Source organism: Numida meleagris, chromosome 2 (assembly GCF_002078875.1).
Source record: "Numida meleagris isolate 19003 breed g44 Domestic line chromosome 2, NumMel1.0, whole genome shotgun sequence".
Classification (NCBI taxonomy): Eukaryota; Metazoa; Chordata; class Aves; order Galliformes; family Numididae; genus Numida; species Numida meleagris.
In genome coordinates this window covers 71,363,466-71,384,816 of record NC_034410.1, presented here as the reverse complement: position 1 = coordinate 71,384,816, position 21,351 = coordinate 71,363,466, and the positions used below count along the sequence as shown (strand labels likewise).

The following is a 21,351-nucleotide window of genomic DNA, read 5'->3' as shown; positions in this document are numbered from 1 at the left end:
TTGATCATTTTAGGACAGAAAGGTAGAGATAAGGTTTACAAACAGAACTGAAGGAGAAATTCAGATTGAAAGGACTTGAAATTTGCTTACATCACAATGGTTAAAATAGGCGTTCTTACAGAAAAGGCCATAAGATCTATAATTACAAACGATGGGAATCTTAAATTTATAATAGAAATAAGATTTCCGGTTTGACTTTGTGTATGACAGTGCAGAATAACCAACCGACAATGTTACATGAAGCAGATAAGCTTTTCTTAGATGTTGGTTTAAGACCTGACCCTTCATAATTCTCTTAGTGTCAAGCCATGAGAGGTTCACAGCTTGAGGTGACATGGCTGCAACCATTAAACCTCTGCTTTAATCTCACAATTGCTTTTTAGAAAGTTTGAAAAATCCATTGCTGGAGAAATTTGGAGTAAGAGCTCTTGATCAAAAACTAGAAAGACTATTATTTGAGCTGAAATAAAATGACAGTGTGTGCCTCGGGGATATGAACCGGCTTTGTAAGATCACACACCAGGTGGTACAAGTGCTGTGAAGTAAACCAGAGCTATTATGGTCATATTGCTTCTTTCCTCTCTCTCTGGCTTTTTAGGTATTCTCAATTAATTTAAAAGCTTTCCCTGCCAAGTTCTTTTTTTCTGCCTTGGAGCTGAATGTACTCTTGATTTTCAGCATCCACTTTCTCCTCAAACAGGTCAATCACCGAAAGCAGCAGTGCCTAAACTTCTCACATACTTTGTCTACATATACTTTTAGTTCCAAACTCCTGACTTTCAAAAGCTTAATATGATTGCATATGCCAACGGAAGATCACTTGCTGTTCTTCACAGGCACCAGTAAATTGAGAATTTCCTAACTATAAATAAAGGTTACCAGCCTTTCTCAGTTTTAAACCTTGTTTTAATTTGCTTTTGCCTTGCTGGATTTGGGAAATAAAATTTCCAGCTGCAACTGCTTCCAGAAGTAGATCTAGGGAAAAAAAAAAATAATTGCATGTCAAAAGAATCCTAGCAATCTGTTACTTGGAAAGGTACAACTTTTCTCTAGCACACGTTTGATGACTTGGGCCAGAAAGTATTCACCTTTGCTCCATGTTCCTGCTAGTCTTACAAAAACTCACACAGACTGAAAAATTAGTCTGTATTTGCTCCAAAATGTGAAGGAGTGTTCCTCAGCTAAAGTGTCTGGCTGTTCACAGTGAATGTGCTGTAACGTCACACAAGACCAATGAATGACGGCATGTTTACCACTCCCAGCAAGGAACGGCATGTGTTCCCTTCAGCCATAAGGCTATATATTTCAGATGAAGGTTAAAACAAAACTGCACTTTTCTCATAGTGGCTACTAGGAGCAGCTCCAGCTGGTCTCTGGAGCAGAGGCACCACAGTTCTTCAATTGATATAACTGTGTCACTTGTCAATGAGCCATGTAACTGAATGCTTTTGGGTACCTTTTCCATTGCAAATGTGAAATAAAGCATATTAATGTAAACTATTATAAACTATTATAAAATATTAGAAATTAATATTTCACTCATCTTGCTTCACTGTAAAGGTAAAGCAGATATTTCCCACTTCTGTGACTCTGCTGAAGAGAGGGAGTTAATTAAGCTGAAACAAAATGATTGCTTTCAAAAGACAGTTCATAAACAGAAGATGGAGATTTTTGTGCCTTATATTGAAGAGCAGTCACTTTTCTCTTCAGTCTCTTAAAACCACACAGGTGCTGAGGACGAGCCATCCCATTCAGCAGGGTGGTATTTGAGACTGTATGGGGAGGAATGTACAGGAGGAGGAGGGTGGAGGGGAGGATGTGATTGTCTCAGGTCATGAAGACAAAGTGTCGGAGCTAGAGAAGAGAACAGAATTCAAAAAGGTGGGAGAAATAGGAGGGGGAAGTAAGAATTAGTTGTCCTAGATCATTTCTGGCATTGCTGGAAGGGAGGTGGAAATGTGTATATGTGGTACAAGAATGCTCACTGAGCCAAATGAGACTTCAAATCAGGAATGCCAGTGGGGAGAGAGCAAATATGTCAGACAAATATCTCCCTTGGTATACAGGGAAAATGTTGGGATAGAAACCCTCTTTTTCTGGAAATGTAGAAGCAATATCAAAGTATCAGGAACAAAGAGGAAAATGTGAATGATTCTCTGAAATGTAAAAAAACGATGTCTGCCATTAGCACAAGAACATAAGGCAGCAGAGTGGGATTCTAAGCTAATGGGATGTGGTTCAGGAGGAAGAAGTCAGAAACCAAGTGTGGGAATGAGTTGGGAGTCAGGGGCCTCGAGTTGGGTCTTAGTTTAACTGTCCACTAAATTGCTTAGCTTATCTTCACTGCCAGATGAATTGGGAGTCAGGGGCCTTGAGTTGGGTCTTCACTGCCAGACATTGTTTAGTTTAGCTTTCCATTATCAGATTGTTGCAAGTCAGCAAGAGAAGAACAAACAGGAAAACAATGAAAGGGGGACGAGTATGATAAGAAACTACAAAGGCATGCAAGATAGGAGAGCCTCTCCAAACTGGGACAAAGGTCAAGATGAAGACTCCTGACTTCATCCAAGAGCGACCACCGAGTGGGGAGGAAGACATCGAGCCTTCATCCAACGACCACCAGAAGGAGCTACAACGCATGTGCAAAGGGGAGGGACAACATGCAAATGAATTCCTGGAAAAGTAATGAATATGTAACAGGGCTCAATGAATATGTATAAGTTTGGCTTTTAAATGTCTAACACTTTTGTCTAGGGGTATGCGAGTTTGGTAGGGCGGCGACCCCCTCGTATCCGGTGTGGGCGCAGCACCATAATAAACATACCTGCTTTATAACCTAATCTCGGGTTATGGAGTTTGATTCCGCAAGTCAGGAGAGAGAGATGTACCTTGATATAGGAGACTGGTATTAGATAGATCATAGAAGATAGAAGAAAACAGTAAGAGGACTGGAAATGATAACAATCTGGAACAGGAGCTGAGAGATACTGGTCCAGGAATCTGAATTTGTTAGACTGGATGGAATTAAAACTTGGAGCAGAGGTCTGAAAAGTAGTTGAGGAGACTGGGACTTCAGTAAAGGCTATGGGTGGAGTAGAGTTCAAGTGGTCACAGAAATGGACAGGGCAACAGAGCAGTGTGCAGAACTCACTAGAGAGAATAAAAATCATCCAAAATTCCTGAGTTCTGCCATCATTTATCTATGCAAAACCAAATGGCAATGTCTCCCTCGAGCACAATGCCATACAGAGAAGTACAGCTGTTGCTTCATCTGCTATTAAATGTACAAGGTGCTGGAAATAAACCTCCCAATTTTTCCATGTATATTTGTAACTATGAGAAATATTTTGATGTCATAGAATAGGATTCATCATTTTGAAGAAAAAGCAAATTTAAAAAGTGCACATACACACACAAACAATTCAGAAGAATTATGGGATTAGAAAGTCAAGAAATATCCTGTAACATAGGTAACTTTATCTTGCCTGTGCTCGAACATTAAAAATACAGTTTAAGGAAGAAACCTATTATTTGTGTTTTCGTAGTCTTTGTTTGACAAAGCATTGCACTGTGAAAACATACCCTACCCATAACAATTTCTGAACCAGAGTGAACTAGTTCTGAAAATAAATAAGGCTTTTCCTTTGGAAGCTCATGCTGGGAAAATGGTCTTGATCCCAAGATACTGAGAGCAGGATTGACCTATGGCTAGTACATGATTTATTTATCTTTTAATATCATGGTTCCATGATTCTAGACTTGGGCAGGATAATTCACAGTCCCCACAGCTTTCTTGCTTTGAGTGGTTCTCCTGGTTCATAAGGCAAAGCTCCTGAGTCAAGCAGAGATCTGAAGGGCAGTACCATGGCTCGGAATGTTAGACTTACTGTAATTGGAGTCATATCTGGAATTCACACCAGGGGCGAAAATCCTTTCATGTCTTATGCCAGAAGATCAGGCCCTCGGAAATCTGACAGCTTCAAAGGCGTTGGTGTAAAGTTGCTAAACTTCACATACAGTGTTAGATAAAGCTCCCTATTCTAGGTAGCACCGCATGTAACACTGTTTTGCCATCCATTTTACTTAGTTGTTGTTTAGGTACCTGTCTCTAGCATCCATAAAGTATGTATGCATGTAGAAGTGATTTTTGTAAAGTTCTAGTGTCCCTTGCACCAGAAGTAATCAATTTTAAAACATTTGCATATTCATAAATAATATACATTATCATGAGCTTTACGACACTGGTGCTTTTTTTCCCTCCTAGACAATTTACAGCCATTGTAAACAAGAGGAGTCTGAGAATAGCATGAGATCGTTGCTCATTTCAGAAGGGCTTTGGGATTTTTAAAGTCCACAAAGTACTTAAGACTTAATCTTAGCATTTATTCAGACCATTTCTTGCAGCACTGTGGAGAAAATAGAAATTGACAAAATAGCTCTCCTGAGATAAATAAACTCCAGATTTAACACAATTTGAAAATCAGGTGCAGTGGAGTAATCTTCCAAAATAGCTTCAAAGCCAGTCACCCTTGCTTGTGTTGAATACTTGTGGTCCTTTTTCTCCTTTTGCTCAGTTTCCTGTTTTTCACTGATTGTGTGCTCTGCTCCTTCATTTTATCATCTCTAGCAAATACCATCCTGCAAAACAAACTTTTTTAAAATTCCTGTCCTTATAACTTGATTCCATTTATAGGAGAAAAGAGAAAAAGAATACAACCCTGAATGTTTTAAATGGCTTCCAGCAAAATATTTTTCTAAAAGCTGAACCCAGCCTCCATTGTTAGCTGTTATCTCCCCCTTCCTGATAAGTCTAGCTAAAGTTTTTGTCTGATTACATTGTGCTGCTTCCTTTCATGTGAGCTGTTCGAGTCTGCTTTGTTCCCCAGAATTTTGCCTTCTGTTGCATACAGTGCAGATTTGTTTTTTTTCCTAGTCTACTGTTTGGCAGATTGTTGATTCTGTTGTCATTGTTGTAATGGGCATCTTAATGGCCAAACTGCTGTAGGAAAACATTTCAGAGAAAATGAATTAATTAACTATGCCACCCAGAAAAATTGCATGGTCTGTTGCCTCAGAGAACATTACTTTCTTTTCCATGTTTGTTTAGATGGTGTATTTACATGATGAAATTGGTGCATCCGTTCTTAACATGTATGAGCCCATCTACATTTTAAACAGCTGAAAGAGAATAATCGCTTAAGGTAGACTTCAAAATTATAATCACATGCAATGTTTTGAAACAAATTTATGCTTTTCTGACTTCTGATCACTGAATTTCTTCATATATTAAGAATATTAAACTCATGGACTGTTGATCACTAACACATGAGTAAAAATTACATATAGCTTCTTTTTTTTTTTACTTGGACTAGTCAGTACTTGGATACAGGTGGTTTCTTCCAGGGCATAAAATCACTGTTTGTCAACGGTTTACGGGCGTTTGGCCCGGTTCCGTGACGAAGGGGACGGGGGACCCACAGGCCCACGCCCCGGGAAAAGGGGAAAAGGGGAAAAGGGTAAGGAGATGGCCCTGAGAGCAAAGAACAGCGGCAACAATCTGAGGAGAAACAAACTAATTTACTAAATAAGATATCGGAATGCAGAACAACACACTATAATACAATATAATTACAATTTGAGCTGATAAATCCAATACAGAGAGAGAGAATGTCCCAAAATCAAGGTAGGCCTTACTCTACTTCCGACGATAAGACGGCTGGAGAGCGAGGTGCTGCCAAGATGAGAGATGGCAGGAAAAAAAAAAGGGACAAGGTCTCGTGATCTGCAAGTTTTTATACTGCGAGCTTTTATCTTTTCCCTCTGGCTGGAAATGTTAACAGAGGAGCAAAGTACCATGGGGACTGTAGTAGTCCTTCTCTTCTGAGAACCAGGTATATCCACTACATGATGTTATGATGTGGAATACCAATAACCGAAAATCACAAAACCATGACACTGTTATATCTGTGCTGGGTTAGTACAAGGCTTATCACTGAATTCAAACTGCAGAAGATCAAGTTCAATATGGAGAATCAAATCTATCCTCAGATAAATGAGAACTAAATAAGAGATTTCAGGACTGAAATGTGAAAATTTATAGAAATAAAGTCATCTTACAAAGCTGGACCAAGAACACTGCATTGAGAGATTGAGCTTAATCTTCACTGGATGTCACCTGGCTTACTGGAACACATCCCTGCCCTTAAAGTGAAGCACCTCCCTCCAAAGTCCATTGAATTCAGTGTATGCCTTAATTCTGGGTAGGAATGGAAATCTTTGATACTAGATCATAGTTCGTATCTTTCACTCATGAACCAGCTGTACTCAGTAAGTAATGCTAGGAGTAGTTCTGTAGTTTGCAAGTGCTCGTGGTCAGCAAGTAGAAAAGTGAAGCTGAAACACAAGACTATTTTGTAATATTCCTGGTCTTTTAACCATAGGTGAGAATGTGCACCCCAAAACAATTATTTCAGGATTAAAAAAACTCACCTAAATACCTCAGAATGGTTCAGGATTCAGTATTATTGGGCTCTATGTATGGAGAAACCACCTGGAAATGGTGATATCTCCTGTGTAGTTGCAAATCTATGTAGTTGGCTCTCCATGTTAGTGACTGTTTTGATGCTATTGAGCTTGCAACTGGGGAAGACAATGTTGAATCTCTATGGGTTAGGATCAAAGGAAAGGCTGACAAGGCAGACATCCTGGTGGGGATCTGTTATAGACCACCTACCCAGGATGAAGAGACAGATGAGGCATTCTATAAACAGCTGGCTGAAGTTGCGCGATCACCAGCCCTTGTCCTCATGGGGGACTTGAACTTCCCTGATATATGCTGGGAATACAACATGGCACAGAAGAAGCAGTCTAGGAGGTTTCTAGAGTGTATGGAAGATAACTTCTTTCTGCAGCTGGTGAGAGAACCTACCAGGGGAGGTGCCCTGCTAGACCTGCTGTTTACAAACAGGGAAGGACTGGTGGGTGATGTGGAAGTTGGGGGCTGCCTTGGACAGAGCAACCATGAAATGGTAGAGTTCTCAATTCCTGGTGGAACCAGGAGAGGGAACAGCAAAACTGCTACCTTGGACTTTTGGAGGGCAGACTTTGAATTATTCAGGAGACTGGTAGGAGGGTCCCTTGGGATTCGGTCCTGGAGAGTAAAGGGGTCCTGGAAGGCTAGTTGCTCCTCAAGAAGGAAGTCCTGAAGGCGCAGGAACAGGCTGTCCCCCTGAGCTGCAAGATGAGCTGGCAGGGAAGGAGACCGGCGTGGATGAACAGGGAGATTTTCCTGAGGCTCCAGGAGAAAAGGAGAATCTACCTCCTGTGGAAGAAGGGACAGGCAACTCGGAAAGAGTACAAAGAGGTTGTTAGGATGTGCAGGGAGAAAATTAGAAAGGCAAAGGCCCAGCTCGAACTAAGCTTGGCTTTGGGATTAAAGGGAACAAGAAACTCTTCTACAAATATATTAACAGTAAGAGGAGGACCAAGGAGAATCTCCATTCTTTACTGGACGCTGCTGGGAATGTGGCCCCTGAGGACAATGAAAAGGTGGAGGTTCTCAATGCCTTTCTTATGTCTGTCTTTAAAAGCCAGACCAGTTGTCATCGGAGCACTCTACTCTCTGACCTGGAAGACTCAGATGGGGAGTGAAACAAACCCCCCATGACTGAGGAGGAAACGGTCAGAGACCTACTACTCCACCTGGACTGCCACAAGACCATGGGGCTGGACAAGATCCACCTGAGAGTACTGAGGGAGCTGGCAGAGGAGATAGCCAAGCCACTTTCTGTCATCTATCGGCGTTCCTGGTCAACTGGAGAGGTCCCAGAAGACTGGAGACTTGCCAATGTGACTCCCATCTACAGGAAGGGTCATAAGGAGGATCTGGGGAACTACAGGCCTGTCAGCCTGACCTTGGTGCCGGGGAAGATTATGGAGCAGATTGTCCTGAGGGAGATCACACAGCATTTGCAGGACAACCAGGGGATCAGGCCCAGCCAGCATGGGTTTGTGAAGGGCAGGTCCTGCTTGACCAACCTGATCTCCTTCTATGATTGAGTGACCCGTCTGGTGGATGAGGGAAAGGCTGTTGATATGGTCTACCTAGACTTCAGCAAAGCCTTTGACACTGTCTCCCACAGTATTCTCCTGGAGAAACTGGCAGCCCGTGGCTTGGACAGGTACACTCTTTGCTGGGTAAGGAGCTGGATGGAGGGCCGGGCCCAGAGAGTGGTGGTGAATGGAGTTAAATCCAGCTGGTGACCGGTCACGAGTGGTGTTCCCCAGGGGTCGGTGCTGGGGCCTGTCCTCTTCAATATCTTTATTGATGACCTGGATGAGGGCATTGAGAGCACCCTCAGTAAGTTTGCAGACGACACCAAGCTGGCAGGAAGTGTCGATCTACCTGGGGGTAGAGAGGCCCTACATAGAGATCCGGACAGGCTGGATCTCTGGGCTGAAGCCAGTGGGATGAGGTTCAACAAGGCCAAGTGCCAGGTCCTGCACTTTGGCCGCAACAACCCCAGGCAACGCTACAGGCTTGGGGCAGAGTGGCTGGATGGTTGTGTGGAGGAAACGGACCTGGGGGTATTGGTCGATGCTCGGCTGAGCATGAGCCAGCAGTGTGCCCAGATGGCCAAGAAGGCCAATGGCATCCTGGCTTGTATCAGAAATAGTGTTGCCAGTAGGAGTAAGGAAGTCATTGTCCTTCTGTACTCAGCCCTAGTGAGGCCCCACCTCGAGTACTGTGTCCAGTTTTGGGCCCCTCACTGCAAGAAAGACATTGAGGCCCTGGAGCGTGTTCAGAGGAGGGCGATGAAGCTGGTGAGGGGTCTGGAGCACAGGCCTTATGAGGAGCGGCTGAGGGAATTGCAATTGTTTAGTCTGGAGAAGAGGAGGCTCAGGGGAGACCTTATTGCTCTCTATAACTACCTGAAGGAAGGTTGTAGTGAGCTGGGGGTCAGCCTCTTCTCTCTTATAACTAGTGACAGGACAAGGGGGAATGGCCTCAAGTTGCGCCAGGGGAGATTTAGGACATTAGGAAATACTATTTTTCTGAAAGAGTGGTCAGGCGCTAGAGTGGGCTGCCCAGGGAGGTGGTTGAGTCACCATCCCTGGAGGTGTTCAAGAAACATTTAGATATAGCGTTGAGAGACATGGTTTAGTGGAGTTATTGGTGGTAGGTGGATGGTTGGACTGGATGATCTTGTAGGTCTTTTCCAACCTAGCTAATTCTATGATTCTATGATTCTATGATAAATCAGTAATTAAAACATTTGAGTCTCCTAGCAGGGGGTTGTGTAGAAAACAAACAAACCTTCCACTGAGGAATGATGATTCTGCTGCCATATGAAAAAGTGCTCAACAATGTGATTACAGGGATTGCTATCTGGTTGCAAGATCCAACATTGTTTTCATTGACACAGTGACTTAAGTGGGACTATTTCCATAGGCTACCACCAGGGAAAAGGTTCCCACTGTTGTCTTTGTAGTTTAATGCTTTAATTCTTAGGACAGGAATGTGATGCAGACCCACAACCAAATACTTTTCTGTATTAGAAAATAATGAAGGATGAATTTCTAAAAAGGGGAAGCAAACGACATTAGTAATATATAAGCAATAATTAATGGTGGGTTGATGAAGCAGGAGCTAGACACTCACTCTAATGTTAAATTTTTGCACAGGAATACAACAGATAATCTAAATTGCATTTTACATTTTAGGAATATCAATGCTGAGTTAAAATATACGTATGGATTATATTAAAAAGTCCAAATTACATTTGTAATCAATTATTTCCTTTGGAATACGTGCTTTGAATGGTTATGTATGCGGTAATGTCTATGTACTTAGTAGCCAAGAGTAACGTTTTACTGTTTGATCATAGTTCCATCTGTTAAACATTAATATTCAAAAGTTGAAGACTTCTATTACATCTGTAATATTGCACTGTACAGTCTGAGACTAAAAATATTTGCTGAAGTCAAGTAGATCTGGCATAGATTTGTACTGGAAGTATCCACAATGACTCCTTACATCTTACAGTATTTTTGCACAGGAACTTCTTTATTGGTGCGTGACTGTGGTTCACTTCGGAGTTTCTAACGAGACTGGAAATATGTCAGCAAAATCAATACATTATGTTTGTATTGCAGCTCCTCTCTATATATTATTTCAGGAAAGTAAGCTATACCAGTAAGTGGGAGGTTTTGCCGGAATGCAAAGGACTGCTAAGCACGGCCACATTGGTCAGCAATCACATCCCCACCACCTCAGCCAAGACAGATGTAGCAATTATTTATTAAAACATTTGTTCTTTGCCAGAAGTAAAGACTGAGTGGTTTTTATGAAAAGGGCAGCACTTGCTGTCACCTATTGAGGGGACACAGACACAGAATGTGCAGCCTGCTTTTTCACTGTTCAGGACACAGTCTCTGAAACCATGTTGCTGCATGGTAACTTGCATGATCTTCTGTATGATCAGAAGCTACCTGCACTTAACATATTTTTCGAGATAAATCACCTAAACAAGCATTTCTTTTCACTGTTTTTATTTTCAGCAGCATTTACCTGTCACAGTGACAGATTTGAAACAGTTTCTATCTTCATACTAAGCTCTTTGCTACCTCATCCCAGTGTCAACAGCAGTTTGGGCTGCCTGAGAGTGACTGAAGGAGGAAAAGCTTTCTTACCTAACTGAACTGCTGCCAGCATCGAGGTCTTGTGCTGTCACTGCTCCTATGATTGTCCCCACAGGAGTGTCCTCATACACTTCCATTGTATACAAAGGCTTGCTGAAAACGGGAGGCTCATCCATGTCCAACACGTTTATCTTCACAGTGGCAGTGTCTTTGAATGGACCCACTGAGTGAAATCGATGGTCAAGATGGAGATTGGAAGCCTCTACTTTAAAGGTATATGCCTTTTTTGTTTCAAAGTCTAATGGCTGTGGAAAGAACAAAAGTGAAATATCAGCCTTGACTAAAAATTAAACTTTGCAAAATCACTGTGGTAGTATTAATCTGATATAAATTAAGATATCTTCAGTGTAAACTTTGGCTCCTGTTCTGATCACCTAAGTTTGTTTTGTAGTCACTGAAGAAGAATGGACAGTTCTAGACTGCAGTACACCTCATGCTAAAGTGGTTTCTGAAATAGAGTAGCTTGATCATGACTGTCTTTTCTGCAATAAAAAAAAAAATTAGAATGTCTGACTTGGATGTAAATAGTTACTGTAAATGTCTGAAATTAACTGTCTGAAGTTTACCTTTTGCAAATGAGCTATGTGCATGTTAGTTTAAGATTGGCATTCACAACTCCCATGCACAGGCAGTCAGCCATCCCCAGTTCATCTAGTTCATTAAACAGAAGATTTGAACTTCTTTAAGCAGGACAAGAGAAACATGACAGCAATAGAAATGATTTCAAGCGAAAACTCTGGTATATACTAATGGGTCAAACCAACCTCCACATGTGACTTGCAATGTGAATTTAAACCTGATGTTTTTCCTGTAAAATAGTAATCTTAACACTGAACTGCTATTCAGGAGGTATATTTGAGCAGCATGTACGTGGAAAATGCAGACTTTAGTCTGCCTTAAGATCCAAGGTATAACTGCTAACACCTTGAAGGCATTATAGTAGCTTTTGTACCTATCTGAGTTTTTGATGGAAAGGCATTCTTCAGTGAGGTTGTTTTCACGTGGGTTTATGTCGATGTACATCAATTTAGTATCTTTGGTTTTAGAAAAGTAATCATCTTGAAACCTTAATGCAGTTATATTTAGTTGAAAAGACACAAAAGCTTTATTTTCAGTTAAAGGGTTTTGCTGCATTGGCTTTCATGTTGTTTTTAATGTTAGAGAGGAAGATTTTCCTGACATCTGGGTAATACTGGCACCTAGTGGCTTCTGCCTATGATTGTCGACATAGAAATTTTTCAAATGTGAAAGGATATCTGGAAAAGAGGGCAGGATCACAAGCATAGGAGCAAAAATACTTTAACATGTATTTTTTTTTTCTTTTTTCTTTTTTCTTTTTTTTTTTTTTTTTCCCCTAGACATCAGTACTGTCGGCGCTTCGTCCCGTTAGAGAATTCTCAGTCAGTGTGGCATCAGAATAGTAAGTTCTCTTTATTGTGTTTTACACACATCTTATATATCCTTCACTCGTAAGCAGTAAATCCACTCACGGTTAATTATCCTTAAGTTCTTCACAACAACATAGATAACAAACAAAGGGTTCCTTAACTATCCCAGATGTGACCACATTAGCTGTGCATACTAAAGGAGTATTCTGTTTACACCTTAGCCCTGTCTCCAGACTCCGGAGGCCTCATAGAGATAAGATCTACCAGAGTCTGTTGAGCTCTTTGTTGTTAAATCTCCCCCCACAATTACCACAGTGTTTCCAGCTATTTGTCACAGCTGCAATAGATTTAAATTATGCCATTTTCTGTCCTTAACACAGCAAGACATAATTGACCAGATGCCTGGTTGGTGTAAACTGAGGTAGCTCAATTAAAATCAGTGGAGTTACTTTGATTTACATTAGCTGAGAAGCTAGCATAATGCTTTATAATTCTTGTGAAAAACATTATAATTTTAATAGAATGCACAGTCAGAGTTGGGGATTTATAATTAGCCATTCTAGACAATATTTCCCAGAAATAATCTATCTTAAAAGCCAAATGCTGCTGACCAGTCCACTATCATGTGGAGCCATCCTCCCACAGAAAAAAAATCCCAGTAAAAGCCAGTATGAGATGCAGCATCACAACTACAAGAAGAGGAAGAAGAAACTAAGGCTCAGAAGCTAAAGACAAACAACTCGTGGAAGGCCTTGTTCCCAAGTGATGAAACCCTAACCTATTGCCTTGGCTACAAAAGGACATGCTGATTCACTATTCAAATTGTTCTCATACTCTTCTTTTGATTTCTGTACTACCCACGTTCACTGTTGTGCATTACTGAAAAATCCCCCTAAAAGAGCAAACAAAACAAATCCTTCTCCAGTTATTATAACATCTATTCAAAAATATTTTAGGAGAAGAAAACCTGGATCTTACAGAACCAGTCTGGAGTGGAAAATAAATAGTTATGAAGGGTTAAGCTAGAGATAAACAAGATTACAACAGAGTAAACAAGAAATCTAGGCTCCCAGTTAAATAGTAATTCTAACTGATCCCTTGCATGCATTGTCCATACATGCTTAAACTGCACAAAAACAGATTCCTCTTATGCACGAGTATATTTGAAGGCAAGTGTGCTAGTAGCAAGACTCATTACAAATGTAGTCCTTGAAGGAAGAGTTAAAGATAGAAGTACCAGATCCTGGTCCATGACAGTGCCTAGTACACAACTTTAATGATGTAAGGAACAGAGTCCTTGTCTTAGGGTGGACAGAAAGGAATAAGATTTCAGGCAGTTCTTGGTATATTTTACAGCACAATTACCTAGAAACCAGATACAGCTTCTGCATTACTTATCCCTCCCCAGTACTATGGGGCAATGCTATGGTACATTTTTGAAAAGACAGTTTGCCAAGAAAGAAACAAAGTTTTCCCCTTGTAATCTCAGAGCAACCAGTTCTCTCTTTCTGTCCTTCTATGGACAGATAAATATAGTTGGAGGTTAAACAGTATTCAAAGCACAGATGGCACTCAAAATAAGAAGAGACAGGCTGAAAGAGCTGAGCCATCATCACAGGAAGGAATCAGTGACAGACTCCCACAAAACAGCAGACTATAGCCTTTTAATATACAGGAGATTGGCCTGCAGCTGAAATGCCTGTGGAAAAGTGGGAAGACTGCAAACAGTAAACCTAGGATTTAATTTCAAAATGAAAAAGATTTTGTACAATATATGTCATGCAGTAAATGAGTGTGGTTTAAAAGGATTGTGTTTGTGGGAAGGCCAGTTCTGTTCCCAGTTTTGCATAGTTGAGCCATACATATAGCTACTGACAGTCTAAAGTTCTTGGGATTTGTCTGATATGCTTAGAGTTTGCCTTTGAAAACAGAAAAATTGAAAGTCTGTCTAGCTCTCAGAAAAAAAATAATTGGATTTTTAGTTTTGAAAGTGTTAGAATAGAATTTATTTGTTATGTCTTACTTAACAGATATCACTAAGATCTATGAAGGAAATGAGTGGTTGAAACAACATTTTAGCAGATAGTACCCAGTTCTACGTTCATTTACAATCTGGATGGCTGTTAAGGGTACAAACCCAGCAGAATCACATAATCACAGAATTGCAGGGGTTGGAAGGGACCTCTAAAGGTCATTGAGTCCATCCCCTCTGCAAAGCAGGCCCCCTATAGCAGGCAAATGTTAGGGAGAATGTCCTGTTCTTAAAAAAAGTCCTTACAGTTACTGAAACTTCTTTCAGTCAATCAGATTTCAATGGAGGGACATCATACAGTTAAAATACAAAAGAAACAGACAACAACAACAACAACGACAACAACAACAACAACAAAGAATTTTTTTTCCATAAGAGATAATTATAGAAGAAAGCTATGTTTGATTAAGGCCTTCATTTTACAAAAATTTTGATTTTTTTTCCCACAGTAAACAGCAGTATGGATAAAATTAAGGGCTTTTAATTATCTGTGAACTATTCAACAACTGTGGCAGTACTTCTATTTGATATTCTAAGTGCCAGTGTCAGAACAGATGTATGTGTCCCCTCTACTCATTCTCATCTTTTCTATGTCGTGGCTTTAAGCTGCTCCGTGCAGTTGCATAGTAAAATGCTATCAGCATATACACAGCTGTGTGCAGCAAAGGAGTTCCACAAATCCCAAAATTAAATAACACATAAGGACAAATACATTATCTTGCAGCTCAGGAAGTACCATGAATGGGTTTATTTAGTATGATTAGGAAAGCACAGAAAAAACTCTAGTTTAGAAATAAATTTCTTTAAAAACATTACTGTTGTCCGTACTGAAGATAGAGGTGAAGAAAGGCTGATACATACTTTTTATTTTATTTGCACTTTTAATGCATTTTGCATCTTGTATCCATATATACATAGATGTAATTAAAGGACTGAAACAGAAAAAAGGGACAAAAGTCATAATAAGTACTGATGAGATGCACAGCTAGGGCACAGAAAGGACTATCCTGTCAGTTCAGTCTTCACAAAGAGGCAGGGCTGAAAACTCCAGAAATTTCTGGGTTTTGATCACACCTAAGTGAGACAATAATATTGTTTGCTATACAGACACTCGTGATCTACAGTTACAACAATGGAAAAGCTGTGTTTGGGGATGAGACTGTAAGCCCCAGGACCTATGGTTAGTTACAGGCAGCAGGGCTGTGTTCTGCATTGAGAGTAAGAGCGTACTAACTTAGGCTTTTCTTGCATGATAGCAACAACTCTGTCTCATGCGTCTGTCAGAAAGCCTGGTAATGCTTTCCACTTGAAAATGGGCTGAGCTGCTATATGTGAAATGCAGGCTATTAGACCATTCACTGCTGTGCATCAACATATTTCAGTAGTTGTATTTCTGCAGTGGATTTTAAATAGCTCTAGTAAATAGCTGGTGCTATGGAGCATGTTGGTTTACTAAAGGAAGCTCCAGGTCAAACAGGAACATTCATCAGTTATAGAGCTGAGAACACAGTTAAAAAAATGAGATCTTTACAACAAATCTGCAACGAGTGCTGCAGATCTGGTCAAATCTTAAGTGAGTGCTTCAAGATTTGATGGGAAGCAGGTAAAATAAATGTGTGCTTTGTAAGCGTAGAAGGGGAGAAGTTGACCAGCATCTGGGAGTCTCCTGTTTGCTGCCTGAGGAGGAGTTGGTGTCGCATTTGGAGTATAGCACATAGGGAAGGGAGATACTTCCAGTTAGTCATGATCACGTGGCAAACAGTTTTTGCTGAAAATGAGTAGCATGGAGAAGGACTAAGAGGGCTGCCTTAAATAAAACTATATAACACATTTTTTCATTATATCTTCTTTCATTTGTGATGAAGAGAAGAGCATTTCTTATCTTCCAGGTGAGAGGTATGCACAGTTTGCCTTGGGCATCTGTAGCTCAGACAAAGATGGTGGAAATTAATTACACATTGCTTTAGTTGAATTTTTTTATTTTCTGGAAAGATCTGAGGAAATATCTGTTTTTCCATACAAGAAAATGCAAAGCTTTGTGCCAATGTCATGTGCTCTTTTTTCAAGACAGGGACTAGTTTGTTTTTCAAGTTATGAGGTAGGTATGGAAGAGGATGGAAAAGAGGAAGGCAAGGTAAAGCAAGAACATGATCATGTAAACTGTATACGTTTTGTAGTAAAGCATTAAATATACTGTAAAACTTGTAAATAGGTTTTGGTAGGAAGTAGGGATAGCTTGTGAACCACATCAAGCAGAGTATGGACTATTGCACACTGTGTCACATTTGCCCTGCCTTCAATCTCTGTCTGGAAGCATTGAAGAGAGGGGAGATCTGATTAATCTCTCTCTCTAGCTAATCTGTCCATGCATAATCAAGAGCTAACTGCAAAGTTAAATAAGTATTTGAAGTGAACAAGTGGATACATGCGTTTGTCCCAAAGCTATATTTCTCCATGTTACCCATTCGTGTAGCTGCCTTTCATTGTCCCAGGAAAAAAAGCAAACCTAACCATGGTATCTGAAGATCTCCCTTCCATACTGTTTTTGTTACTCTTTTCTATGGCTACCGTGATCTTTATGATTCCATCTGTACATGCACCATGGCTGTGCCTCTACTTTCTCTTCAAAAATGTGAAACCATTCACTGTGCTCCTTACTCACAAGAAGCTGTGACTTATGTTGACAAACAGACAGAGTCTATGCACACAATTGTAGGGGGTATTTTCTGTTTTTGCAGAATTAAAGGGGGGGTGAGCACAGCAAGCAGCAGTAGCAGTGCTGTTCAGGCTGAGGGATGTCAGCCTGCTGTGTGCTCAGCACTGCACTGTAGGGGTGCTGTCAGACTGTCCTTACATGACATCCCAGCACTACACAAACCTGCTGTCCCATGGGAGAGACAGCTTACTCAGCAAACACCTAGTTGCTTGTTCCAGTTAAAGGCTCATTAACAGTCAAAGAGGCCTCTGAGGTTAAGAGGAACTATAAAGTCCAAATACCTGTGTCACTACTGCGTCTGTTCATTATCGTCCCCAGTTTCTGCTATTTTCTCATCACTCAAACATTCTGTGCAGTTCTCATGTGCTCCCTGGCATGCTGTGATTCAGGGGTGCAGCTTTGTCACCTGGCCAGTTAGCAGTGGCACACAGTTTTCAGAAATGGGCCCAGAGGTGCCCTCAGCTTCCACTAACCCACACGAGGATCCCACTCATTACAGAGCAGTGCAGCAGGACCAAACCTGGAAAGAGACCAGAAACATCTCTCTCCTGCGTTTTCAGGACATGCTGCACAAGATAGAAAAGTAGTGTCTGAGACAGGCTCAGTGCTTGAATCCTGCTCAATTTCTGGATTATGCTGAGGCTTCTATGCTTTTATCCTTGGTTTAATAAAGTTAGTGCCAACTGTTCAGCGAAGCTTGGATCCTTCTGTTTACTTTTCTTTTTCCTTCTGCATGTGATCATTAATGTTCTCAGTTTTGATGAAACCAGGAGCTTGTCTAGGACTGGCTTTTCCTCCTATACCTGGAAGCACTGCCCTATGCCCGCTATGCACTGCTCCGGAGGAAACAGTCCCTTCTGGCTCCCCACTTCTTTCAGCTTATGCTCTCTGTCTTTATTGCAGCATCCAGGTAGGATGACAGATATTACATAAGAGTAAAACCTGATAGACATGGTAGTGGACAAGGCTGGACAAGGGGAGAGATTGGTCGTTCTATCCCTAGTGTGAGAGAACCATGTGCAACAGCTATCCTAAAGCCAGACAATTCCTCCTCCTTCTTCTGTTCAAAATATGATTTTTATTTATTTTTTTTTTTGGAGGGAGGGGAAGCAATTACAGTACTAACCACATAGTGGTGCTAAATGGCATTTTGATCATTTCTTTAGCAGAAGATAATAAAATGTATTCAAATTTTAAAATATGTAAATAGCACAAGAGCAGCAGTAATCAAGCTTATGCTGGATCACAGCATGCAAATATATTAGCAACCCAGATGAATGATTTAAGATGTGTACCTTGCCCAGCTTTAGCTGGTCATGCCCGTTCAATGTCTGAGACACAGTAAATGGGCTTTTGTTGCCACCAATTCATTTAATGTGCTGAAAAGAACAATTAGGCTTCTGCAATTTTTGTCAGCAAATGTTCCTTCCACCAATGTAAACATAGTCCTGGAAGGCTTCCACTTTCTTGATTTTGATATAGAAATGTCTCCACGGGATTTTTTTGCATAACAATGAAATAAAAAAGCATCTATGCAGTGGCTGACAGTTTTTGGCTACAAAAAAAATTTCAGGAAAAATGTAAGCAAAATTTATAAATGACAAAGATGCACTTGAAATGGCTCAGTGATGGATTACTGCAGTACATACAATTTTGGAGTATGCTGTGATACAGAAATAAGTGCTAATTTACTTTTAAAGCATGTGGCACATTTTATTAATGGTTTTTACTGAGCATTACTTACAATTCACAGTGTTGATCCTATTCATTCACTGACTCTGATTTAAAGAATTACTTAAGTACATACCTAATGTAAGTACTTGTGTCATCCCAGAAGGTCAAATCAGTATTTCGAACACCTTGTAATGTGAAATTGCTTCTGTGCAGGCAAATAAATAGTGCTGCTGCAGGCTTGTACAGTACCAGTAGCATGAATTTTAGTAGATGTCTACTGAAATATGATATGTCCAGCACTTCTGACAATCTGGAAACTGCAACCCAGGAAAATATGTCTGTATTACTACAAGCGTGGAGAAGATGAAAAGACATGTGAGTGTAAGAATCTGGACTGCTTTCGGTTAATTCAGGATCCAGCACAGAACTCAGATGGATTTGGGGTGATTCCAGAATGTCTTAAAACACCTGAACCATTTATGGATTAGGGAAAGGGACTTTCTCCTTGAGAAAAATAAATTGTGAAGGGTAAGATCTAGCATTTACATAAAGGCATCCTTTGCTGGAGGACCTACGTGTTGGCTTTATCTTCTTTCCATGCTCCTGCATAGAGCAAAGATGGTGCTCCCTGAACTCTACCGCCTGTCACAGTCCCCAGGCTTGTGATGAAGATTAGGAGGGTATCAGGATCATTATTTTTAAATCTTTTCCTCCTGCTCATTTACAGAGTTTTAACATTTCCATCTGGCAACATCAACCACCTTACAGATTACAGGATCCTCCTGCTATTACAAAAGCATCCTGAAGTTTCAGAGATGCTGTATATTATTACTGGAAAGACTAAACAAATCAGCAAAATACAATGAATAACTCTAACATATATAGCATTTTTTCTCGGACATTAAAACATTATCAACAGCTGAGATGGGGTTTGCTCCCTTAGATGAACATCTGAAAATCATCCATTTGGGACACTAAAAGGAGATTGGAAGTAGGATCAATGGATTTGCAGCTGTCTGGGACTCTTCTAACCCAATTATGAATTCTGTTCACCAAAATATCCAAAGACAGTTTTATTATTAGAATAATAAGTATAAAATGTTTAAAAAAATCAAAATAAAATGCTTGCAAATAAAAATGGAATACATGATCCCAAATTTAAAACATCACTTCTTTTCATGCTCTGTACCACAGCATTCCCCTCACAGTTTTAGAAGAAAAACTTCCATAAAATAAGTCTTTCCTAGCTTCCCACTTGAGCTGTGGGTACACGCAACCCTCCTTTGCCACATACCTTTTTAAGTTTGATGACTCCTTCCTGGGTGTTCTCATCTGTTGTGATGTCAAACAGGTTTCCTCCATCTCCTGGAACTATGTTGTATTCAATTTCTGCATTTTTCCCAAAGTCAGGATCCACAGCTCTGATCCTTCCGATAGCAGAACCAACATGAGAGGATTCGGGCACTTTCAAATGGAAGATACCTGCAACAAAGTAGTAAAAGTCATTCTTGAGATTCCTTGAAAAGCAGTGTAGCAAGTCTGATTAAAAACATGAAGCCTGTACAAAATAAAACATCCAACTGAAATGATGAGATCAAAACAACGAGAGTTTATAAGATACAAAAGATTAGATAGATATTTTACCCACAAAATAGGCTAATTTCTCCTACTTGCTAGATCAGGAACAATGTTCCTGTAGGGGTATTAGCATCTCTCTGTCTTCCTGCTTGTCTCTCTTTCTATAATTTACGCATATGTTTGACTCAACTGAATTTAACTGTATTTGCAGAGAACATACGTTTATGATAATTGTCGCCTGCGACAACGTACTAAGGCTTCCCTTCCGTCTGCACCTCCGCATGCAGGGGCATACGGGACACATACATGGTATGTAGTGCCGAAATGCCCCTGCACGCGGAGGTGCAGACGGAAGGGAAGCCTTAGTACGTTGTCGCAGGTGACAATAAGCATTTACTTCCTTCTCTGTTTAATACAGTTTGTAGTATCTGAATTCTTATTTTATTTTACAACATACATCTATGCATATCAAAGTATTTGAAAGGAAAAATTCAATGGAAAAAGGGTTTCCACCTATTACCGTAATACTCAGTATTATAATGATATGTACAACACCTTGCAAGGGGGAAGACATAAAAAAAGTTGTTTACTCTTTGGCCACCAGAGGGTACTCTTACTAAAATTACAGGGGCAAACATACATTTCCAGCTCTGCACATTTTTATTTTCCGCTTATTTAATACTAAGAGTAGAAAACGATAAAAACATTCTGAAAAGCACACACTTTTTAAGGAATCATTGCCATTGGCATGTAGGGACAGAATGTTCTCATTCAGGCAACGAGCAATTTTGCAAAAGTGCAAGACATAATGATTAAAATAGCAAGAAGCAAAGGCTCCAAGCACTTTGAGCCAGTCCTGACTTCAGTTTCATCAGGAGCCACCCTCAGTGTATGACATCATGCACTTGCATACTACTGTGCAGGGCTGAGGCCTACCTTCCTCGCCCTGTTGGCTGCATATTTCATGGTCACTGGCATACTCCCGCAGCTCTGTCAGAGCAGTCCCATCAGCTTAGCAGAGCACCGACAAGGGCTTTCTCTGTTCCCTGCATGTGAGCAGGCAGGAAGACATCTGCACCTCTTTCTCAGGAGTACAGGAGGACAAGCCTCTGTGAATAGTGAGGTCACACTGAGGGGACATCTCAGAGATTTCCTCCTGGCAGTTGTTCAGTCACAAGTCCCGCAAAAAGTCTCTGAGAAGCTGTGTATCTGTTGACAGGATCAAGATGACTTTCACATCCTGCTGCTGAATTAAACAGCAG

At 40.6% G+C, this 21,351-nt stretch overlaps 1 protein-coding gene across 3 annotated transcripts in view; it reads right to left on the bottom strand.

The window, feature by feature from the left end:
* CDH12 (cadherin 12) overlaps positions 1 to 21,351 on the bottom strand; it is a 252,015-nt gene that overhangs the window by 42,973 nt on the left and 187,691 nt on the right. For all 3 annotated transcript variants that reach the window (XM_021386975.1, XM_021386976.1, XM_021386977.1), the window contains 2 exons: positions 19,806 to 19,993; positions 10,693 to 10,946 (listed from right to left, as the gene is read on the bottom strand). In XM_021386975.1, coding sequence (XP_021242650.1) covers positions 10,693 to 10,946; positions 19,806 to 19,993 — 442 coding nt within the window. The remainder of the gene's footprint in view (positions 1 to 10,692; positions 10,947 to 19,805; positions 19,994 to 21,351) is intronic.